Genomic DNA, 10,218 nt, shown 5'->3' with positions numbered 1-10,218 from the left:
TAAAACGGTTGTCAAAAGCTGTTGTCATTTTCATAAATGTCAAAAAATTAGGTTGAATTATGAAATTCATAGTCTGTAAATAAATATAACTACTTACTGAATGGTGCAGTACTGACAAGTGCCAGATTTTTGGCTCTATTTCTGTGCAGGTGCAGTATTTTGCTGATATAACATGGGTGTGTTGCTAATTTTTTGGGTGTAAGCAGGGCTGCCTTGTATATAAATTGGCTTGCAAAGCTAAACCCTCTTTCTCTTTGGCGTAAATTATTTTTTCTTATGTGGAACCAAAAACAATTGCACCAATAGTGGTAAGTAAGTAAGTAAAAATACACAGAGTAGTATGCAATAGAGGCTGGGCTGATTTCTTTCTAGCCCAGACTGTAGATTCACACACCCTATTGCTGACGGTTGTGTGAAACACTCTATTAAATAGGCCTTCAGCAGTGATTGAGAAGGTGCACAAGAGATCCAGTCGTGCCTTCGGAGGAGAAGCTAGAATTGAATATACTGAGCAAATATTGTCCAAAAGTACAAATTACATGAAGGAATGACAGAACCATATATGTGGTTTATGGAAAGGAATCTCACTAGTGACAAGTGCAGCTTTTCTGTATACCACACTTGCTTGTAAATAACGTAGCAGGATTACGGATTCGAAACACTTGAAAAGTAATCATAAATCAAATAACATTGCCTATCTGTCTTTCAATGAGTGTAGTCCTATGTGTATGCATAATAGTTTTTTAAATAATAGTTAGTAACTGAGTTACTAACAGGTTGTAGAATATTTTCAAACCCCCTGACACTAACCACCCAAACCCCCAAAAACCCACACACAAACACTATTCTATTCACTTGCATGCTACGTCAATTGTAAACTAGAAATCCATTCAAATTACACACTGTGAAATGTATTTGGAAGCATAATCTACACTATGACTGTGCATGCTATAGTAACTGAGACTACATTAACCGGAATAAACAGAGTAAATATAAATAAAATATATGTTTACTTATTGTCCCACACATTCTTAAGTGACTTTGACTGTTCACAAAAATGGAGGCATTTCTGTCTTTCTGTCTTATGCTTTGGACACAGACTATCGTAGAGAGACACAGTATATTTCACAATAATCTCTCTCTCTCTCTCTGAATAGGTCAAACAGGAACACAATTTGTTGACATGATTGCAGACGGGCAATCTCTCAGGAAGATCGTGAATTTTGTGGAGAAGATGGATAAAAAGGACAGCGAGATAAAGAAAAAGCAAATGTTGGCAACCAAGTTGGACAAAATCTGTCTTTGGGCATATGTGAGCCTTGATGTCATTTACAGTTTATGCATGATTGCTTTTGCCACAACAGATTCTTGTAACGTTGACAACTTGGATTTCTGGTAACAGTAATGAACATTGCCATTTTCTGCCTTGTGAACTATTATCTATTATATGCAGTCTCAGCGTATATATACACATAGATCTGAAGTAAAGGGGTTAATGTATTGTCTGTTATATACACTCTCAGTGTATATATACACATAGATCTGAAGTAAAGGGGTTAATGTATTGTCTGTTATATGCAGTCTCAGCGTATATATACACATAGATCTGAAGTAAAGGGGTTAATGCATTGTCTATTATATGCACTCTCAGTGTATATATTCATATAGATCTGAAGTAAAGGGGTTAATGTATTGTCTATTATATGCAGTCTCAGTGTATATATTCACATAGATCTGAAGTAAAGGGGTTAATGCATTGTCTATTATATGCAGTCTCAGTGTATATATACACATAGATCTGAAGTAAAGGGGTTAATGCATTGTCTATTATATGCACTCTCAGTGTATATATTCATATAGATCTGAAGTAAAGGGGTTAATGTATTGTCTATTATATGCAGTCTCAGTGTATATATTCACATAGATCTGAAGTAAAGGGGTTAATGCATTGTCTATTATATGCAGTCTCAGTGTATATATTCATATAGATCTGAAGTAAAGGGGTTAATGCATTGTCTATTATATGCACTCTCAGTGTATATATTCATATAGATCTGAAGTAAAGGGGTTAATGTATTGTCTATTATATGCAGTCTCAGTGTATATATTCATACAGATCTGAAGTAAAGGGGTTAATGCATTGTCTATTATATGCACTCTCAGCATATATATTCACATAGATCTGAAGTAAAGGGGTTAATGTATTGTCTATTATATGCAGTCTCAGTGTATATATTCATATAGATCTGAAGTAAAGGGGTTAATGCATTGTCTATTATATGCACTCTCAGCATATATATTCACATAGATCTGAAGTAAAGGGGTTAATGTATTGTCTATTATATGCAGTCTCAGTGTATATATTCACATAGATCTGAAGTAAAGGGGTTAATGCACTGTCTATTATATGCACTGTCAGTGTATATATTCATATAGATCTGAAGTAAAGGGGTTAATGTATTGTCTATTATATACACTCTCAGTGTATATATACACATAGATCTGAAGTAAAGGGGTTAATGTATTGTCTGTTATATGCAGTCTCAGCGTATATATTCACATAGATCTGAAGTAAAGGGGTTAATGCATTGTCTATTATATGCACTCTCAGTGTATATATACACATAGATCTGAAGTAAAGGGGTTAATGCATTGTCTGTTATATGCAGTCTCAGTGTATATATTCATATAGATCTGAAGTAAAGGGGTTAATGCATTGTCTATTATATGCACTCTCAGTGTATATATTCACATAGATCTGAAGTAAAGGGGTTAATGCATTGTCTATTATATGCAGTCTCAGTGTATATATTCACATAGATCTGAAGTAAAGGGGTTAATGCATTGTCTATTATATGCAGTCTCAGTGTATATATACACATAGATCTGAAGTAAAGGGGTTAATGCATTGTCTATTATATGCACTCTCAGTGTATATATTCATATAGATCTGAAGTAAAGGGGGTTAATGCATTGTCTATTATATGCAGTCTCAGTGTATATATTCATATAGATCTGAAGTAAAGGGGTTAATGCATTGTCTATTATATGCACTCTCAGCATATATATTCACATAGATCTGAAGTAAAGGGGTTAATGTATTGTCTATTATATGCAGTCTCAGTGTATATATTCATATAGATCTGAAGTAAAGGGGTTAATGCATTGTCTATTATATGCACTCTCAGCATATATATTCACATAGATCTGAAGTAAAGGGGTTAATGTATTGTCTATTATATGCAGTCTCAGTGTATATATTCATATAGATCTGAAGTAAAGGGGTTAATGCATTGTCTATTATATGCACTCTCAGCATATATATTCACATAGATCTGAAGTAAAGGGGTTAATGCACTGTCTATTATATGCACTGTCAGTGTATATATTCATATAGATCTGACGTAAAGGGGTTAATGCATTGTCAGTAACTGAGGCAACCATCTGTGTTACCTTTCAGTATAATCTGTTTGAGAAAATTAAAATAGTAAAATCCATAACAAATAAACCATGTTCTTTGGAAACTTGTTCTCTTGGATCGTAATTTTTTGCATGACAGTTCACATTTAGTACACGCATATTAAGCAGATTCTTATAGGTCCTGTTTGATGAAAGATTTTTAATGGTTCAGAAAAATTGCTTCCTTATTAGAGAGGGGAAAAGACAGCTGGCATACAGGTCCAACTTGTGATCTCATGGTTTTTAACAGTTCAAACAGTTATTATACATTATTTACTATTATTTAACAGTAGCTATAAACAGTTGCTCCCTCACCAGCCTCTCTTTTTTTTCTCTCTCTCTCTTAAAATTAACAAGAAAACACGGCAGAAACAAGAATATGCAAAGTCCTCTGTCCTAAAGACTCGCACATAGTGGAAAACCTACTGACCATTACAAAGTGCTGACACTGGAGACTCATTCCCTAAATGTTAAATAAACATCTCCTAACAGAAAGCATTATACATGCTTCTTTGTCATCACATTTTTAAAATTGGTTTATTATTAGTCTGCTATACAAGTCCCTGTGAATTAACTGTTATTAACGATAGAAATGCAATATAATGTTAGAAATGAAAATGATAACATATTAGTAAGAGCACATTGATATAAACCTGAATTACAGCCAGCAATACTGTCAGAGCTACTGTTTTAGAAAATTAATCAACACTTTCTGACCAATCAGATTTGACAATTTAACAGCACTGTGGTATAATAAATTATAATATTCTTTAAATCTTTATTCCAGAACAGGCTCCACCAAAATAACAGCTAACTTTGATTTCCAAAATGTTCAAGTTTTTTTTGTTTATACTGGGTAGAGGATTTATTGTATCTCTTTTAACATCTTTGTTTTGTTTTTGTACAGCAGACAGCATGCACTTACAAAGTATCAGGCATTCCACACTTAATTTCATGGTGGTTCTAATACAACATTCACATATTTATATGAATAATCTGGCAACCAAAATTAACTACAAGAATGGTCACTGATTTTACACTGATTAGTTACCATCTGACTGTTTTATGACTGCTTTGATTGCATTTGCATAATTGCATTTCTCCCACATTTTGTGCTTTAAGCTACGGGAGTATACAATCTGAAAAAGGCCAATTAAGTCTCTATGCAGTTACCAAAGACTGTGGTCCTTCTGGTTGTTTGCATTTTCAGCTGCTTTTTATCTTCGTGTCTTGTTTGGATTGTGATTTGGATTTGCACTGAAAAGTTTCACTATCAGACTGAGTCTGTGTTCCAAACACTAGAATTCATGCCTAGCCATTGCTCATACATTAAACATTAAAAGAAATGTCTTAAATGCTACAATGCATAGAATCCATACTAACAAGATTTCTCATATGCTAACAACTAATAATACTGTTAGCTAGCAGGCTATTGGCTGTTTATTAGATAAACTATAATGTGGTTGCTGAAGATGAATGAATGAATGAATGAATGAATTTCAGGTGTAACACTGCCAACATATACCCCTCCTTCTTGGTACTGTTATTAGGATTCTGTGTATCAACCCTTACTTTGTTTCCTGACTCTGGATTTTGCCTCAGATTTGTCTGTTTATGCTTCATACTCTTGATCCTGAACTAAATATTTACTATCAACATCCATTTAGATTTGAGATTTGGACATTGTTTGCATTTAGATTTTGTAAATAATCCTTTTTCACATGGATCCACATTACATCAATCTGTAAATTATAGCCAATTAAGTGGCCAAATGTGATATATTACACTTTTTTTGCTCTGACTGCATCTTTTAAATTTAATAATTTTTCTTAAGATTCATTCAGAACCACCATGATATATCATTTTGAACCTAATTTCCAGTGACTCGCCATCTGACTGTTATAACAAGCAAACTATAGGCTGTGTTCTTTTGTACTCTTTAATGAACTAAAACCCAAAGACTATTTTGTGAGATCAGATTCATCTGCCTTTGTGCTTTCTATTGAATTCCAGCCATGCAGGGAGTAGAAGTGAACAGAGGTAATTAATGAAGTGCTATTATATGCTCATGTGCTCAAACATCAAATGAATGCTTGTGTGGATTAAACAGCAATAGCCGAGAAAGCCAGAATACACAATTTGGATCATGTTTACAGCATAGATGCTTTAAATATGAGCTGTGTATTTTGTTCAGTGTACATCAGTTAGCCAGTTAATAGAAGTGAATAGTGGTGCTTATTAAGAGCCATCTGACATTCCTCTCCTCATAGCGCTGAGAAGAACTGGAGCCAAGCAGGAGTGTTAAGGTAGATTTTCACACTTTTTTTGATTTTAAATATGCTGTTCAAGTAGAAACAAAAGCAAATTAATGAAGACAGAAAACATCATCCAGGGAACATGATTTCTTTGTATTATGTTTGTAGAACAGTGCAACATGGGGTCATCCAAGAGAATCCTGAAACGTTTCAGCATCATTTATTATTTAATTGGTAAGACATTTATGTTAGCATGTAGATATCAATACTATATATAATCAAAAAATTATTTTGATTTTAATCAGATTTGCAAAATGCACTGCACAGTTAACCCACACATCTAGCTTCTTTGCTCTAGCATGTTTAATTCAACTCATCATGTAATCACAGTATTAAACTATTCAAGAGTGGCTAAGGTGTGTTGGGAATAAGAAATACAATGAATTTTGCAGTATTGACCTTTAAGCAACAAATTAAAATTTTGCACTATCGGAAATGTTAAATAAATACATTTTACTGATTGGAACAGGATTATGAGTTTAGCTTCAGGCATTTAAATTTTCTATATGACGAAACCATTGCATGAATATTTGCATTGCTTCTGCTGTTCTCTTAGTGTGCTCCAACTTTATGGTTGGATCTTTGGCAAGTTGCATCACGCGTCGATGCCTGGCTAGCAAGCTGGTTGCAATGCAGCTTTTCAGTCCTCCAATGCCTCTGGAATGTACTATTACAGTGAATCTCACATCCATTCAATATGAGACCCTGTCTGTGGTTAAGTATCAACCTGCTATGATCAACAATTATTTTCAGCTCCTTCTAAGCATTATTGATGATTAACTGGTGAACATAAGAGGCCAAATTAAAATAGCTTTCCTGCTCTTGTTTGCCTCAGGATACTAAAGCCCTGCGTTTCTCAAGTCGCATTAGAATTGACATGGTAAGGATTCTGTTTCTCAGAATGCAAATCTGAACACCTGATGATAAATGGCTAATGATTGGACAGAACGTACTTTGTCTGTCTTGAATAGGAATGGAAGGACCCAGACCTTGCATGGACCGATACAGAGTACACATTTACAGAAATTATGCTGCCAGTTGACAAAATCTGGACTCCTGATCTAACTGTAGACAATGCGTGAGTTAACCTTCCCTCTTTGAGAGTTTTGTTTAAACCATTTTAATGCCTTTTTGTCTTTGGTAAAGGGTGCAGTTATAATATAGGTATGAATTTATTAATTTTTTATTGAATAGGCTTAATATAAATGATCTTCATTAAAAAGAAAAAAAATTGACACTTATTTATAAAAAAAACTATTAATAAATTAAATATTAAATATTATTGCAGTAAGGAATTAATAGTGGCTAGGCAAATGATCATTTATGTAAAAAAAAAATTAAAACGATCAAATTATTAACTAGTTCACAGGTAAGGTGTAAATAAAATGTGTTTAAGCAAAATATATTCCATCAATATATAAACAGGAGATTAAATACTGCAAGGATTTCTTTATTCATTTAATTGCTTATGACTGCTTTTGTATCTTTGAAATTGTTTTATTATTGTTATACGTGTTTAGCATGTGTTTTTAACCTCTCTTCTTGTGGCTGTAGAATCGAAACAGATGTGAAGCCTGTCTCTACTGATATACTGGTGAGACGTGACGGCACTGTGCAACATGCTATCCAATTGTATACTACCGTGGTGTGTGGAATCAACCTTTTTAACTACCCTTTTGTACTGGATGCATGCCCAGTAGCCCTTAATGGATGGAGAGAAAACAGTATGTTAAAGAACAATTTGATTTATTTACGATAAAATAATGTTTCATTTAATTAATTTAATCTCAAATGGGAAATTTAAATGTTACATACAAGCAGTATATTAAAATTTCCAATATTTTTTTTTAGAGTATTTTATTATTTTATGTGTTACTAATTGAATTTCACGTTTGTACTGGATTAGGTTGTGGCCTACGTTTCCTCTATGGGAACGTATCTTCAGTGGGAGCAAGGCGAGGTGAATGGGTAACTATGTCAGTGGAGCTACATCAGAACAAACAAAACCTGGACCGCAACTATCTCTATGTAATTAAATAGTTTTACTGTAAAGATTATGAAGAGAGGTTTATGAATTTATCTCTGTAATCTTCATGTATGCTTTGTTCATATGGCAGTATGGCCAGAATCTGGCTTTTTTTTTTGTGGTGTTTTTGAAAAGAATTGACTAATTTGTGACATTGCAAATGCATATACTAAAAGTATCAATACCACGCCATTATTTCTGATTCATTGTAGTCAGGTAATTAGATGTCCTTCTAGCCTGACTTTTCAAAAGCTTCCCAATGATTCCAAATTCTCTAATACAGCACTCTTCACTCTTTCAGGTCACTATGTCCACCAACCCATTCAACACAATAGTGACGCTCATTCTCCCCAGTGTGCTCATCATGTTAGCTGATCTGGGGAGCTTTGCTCTGCCACTGGATGGTGGAAAACGCAGCTCCTTTAAAATCACTCTGGTGCTCAGCTTTACTATGTCCCTGCTCATCCTCACTGAGCACCTGCCCGACACCGGCCTCTGCAGCCCCCTGATCCGTGAGTAGCATCCTGACCGTCAGTCATGCTTCATATAAATGCCATTGATTTTTAGACTAGTAAATGTAATATATAAAACTTAATATAAGAAAAATAGGAAATGTGTTAAATTATGAGAAATCTGTCAAACTAAATAACTGATTTGTATTCACCAGGTTATCACTTTTGTTTCTGCTTGATCATTTTGGTTATGAGCTTGCTGTCATCCATGGTGCTCTCACATTTTGCGGACAGTGGCGCCATCTTGTCCTGCAGGCGCCCAAAACCATGTGAATTAAGCAACACCGGTGGCAAAGATGAGATCAAAAAGGGTAGGGTATGAATGCAGAGCAAATATTTACAAACTGCAAACCACACAAAAAAAGTCTGTAGTGGACTTTTCACATTGTGTGCATGCGTTTTTATTTCCACATGCGATTTTTTAAATACATGATTCATTTATTTGCACATCCAGGGCATATGGTTTCATTTTTCAGATGTGTTTTTGTCACATAAGTGATCACAGAATATCACATTTATTTACTTGAGTTCACCTTTGCTATTTGAGGTCATGGCGAAATGCACCTTCACAAGTTTTTCCACATGTGATCACATATTACTCATGTAATCACAAAACTATTGGTCACATATAAGTGTAGATTTCACCTAAAATTGTAATTTCCTAATTACATCGATAGACATTCTATACTAAGCTTTAACATACTATCCAAGGAGACCAAGATTATTTGAGTTGGAGAGAAGAAACCTATTCACCTCAATGTGTCAATGAATATGAACAGCTGAAGTGTAGTAAAATTACTCATACTGTATATGCAAGGAAATATTTCATTTTAAAGTGCTTCAGGAACTCTGTGTTCACTTTCTTTGGACAGATATAAACCTGAATGGTGTGTCTACAATCTCAACTGATGTGACTACCAAGGATGTGTCGATCCAGAAGATTGTGACTTTCATGGAGAACGTAGAGAAGACAAATAAAGAGAAAAAGAAGAGGCATGAATATGCAAATCGGTTTGACAGAGTCTGCTTCAGGGCCTACCTTTGCCTTGACATTGTTTATGTCCTTTGTGTAATTGGTATCACCAGAACAGAATTTTGTAAAATTAACAATCTGGATTTCTGGATTTAATATACTATTGATGAGTTCATGAAGAATAATAGACATTATTGAAAAAGGATTTGGGCGAGTTGGGGGTTATGACTTGTTGATCATATATATCTTGATCATCTCTAGTGGATTTGAATTCATGTTTAAAGCAACTTTAACAAGGGGTTGTAAAAGACTTTTCAGTTTCACTGGGTTCCCAGTGCCTGAATATAGAGCATCAACAAGCTGTATTCTTTGTAGAAGCAGGTCTTGTGACTAAAACCTGGTTTCTTGAGGTCTAGCCACTAGCCTTTATACAGATATTACCATAGGAATATATTATATTTTGTTGCTAAAGGTATACTTTCTAACAATGCTGATTCTTATAAATTCTAGGTTTTTTTTTTGCTTATTATCAAAGGAGACACTTAGCTCCTGGTTGTGTTGAGGGACAAAACCTATAAAAACATGCTCTGAAATTCAAAAACCTATAAACACATGCTCTGAAAATAGCAAAAAACCTATAAACACATGTTCTGAAAATTGCAAAAAACCTATAAACACATGTTCTGAAAATTTCAGTTTCACTCTGTCAATGAAAATGAAAAGCTGAACCTTACTCATATATGCAAAGAAATATCCCACAGATATTACCGTAGATATATATTATATTTTTTTGCTAAATGTATCATTGTATACATCCTGTTTATTAGGTAAATGTATCTATGCATAATGTATTTGCTAAATGGATCTATGCATCCTATTTCCTATAATTTCAACATTCAAAATGATGTACAAATTGAAGACTAATAAATAATT

The 10,218-nt window shown here is 34.0% G+C and overlaps 1 protein-coding gene across 1 annotated transcript; it reads left to right on the top strand.

Moving 5' to 3' along the window:
• Positions 1-6,343: 6,343 nt before the first annotated feature.
• Positions 6,344-10,218, top strand: LOC113528182 (5-hydroxytryptamine receptor 3A). Its single transcript, XM_053239360.1, has 8 exons — positions 6,344-6,488; positions 6,610-6,654; positions 6,746-6,852; positions 7,329-7,498; positions 7,681-7,802; positions 8,102-8,312; positions 8,468-8,623; positions 9,185-10,218. The coding sequence occupies exons 1-8, from the start codon at positions 6,345-6,347 to the stop codon at positions 9,439-9,441; spliced, it is 1,212 nt and encodes a 403-aa protein (XP_053095335.1). The 5' UTR covers position 6,344; the 3' UTR covers positions 9,442-10,218.

The sequence above is a fragment of the Pangasianodon hypophthalmus genome, chromosome 13 (genome assembly GCF_027358585.1).
Source record: "Pangasianodon hypophthalmus isolate fPanHyp1 chromosome 13, fPanHyp1.pri, whole genome shotgun sequence".
NCBI lineage: Eukaryota > Metazoa > Chordata > Actinopteri > Siluriformes > Pangasiidae > Pangasianodon > Pangasianodon hypophthalmus.
This window is presented reverse-complemented; position numbering and strand designations above follow the sequence as displayed.

Coding starts and splice junctions, on each gene's coding strand:
- LOC113528182 (XM_053239360.1), top strand. CDS start 6,345: ATGGTTGGATCTTTGGCAAGTTGCATCACGCGTCGATGCCTGGCTAGC. Junction 6,853..7,328: donor GATCTAACTGTAGACAATGC/GTGAGTTAACCT, acceptor TTGTGGCTGTAG/AATCGAAACAGATGTGAAGC. Junction 7,803..8,101: donor TGGACCGCAACTATCTCTAT/GTAATTAAATAG, acceptor TCACTCTTTCAG/GTCACTATGTCCACCAACCC.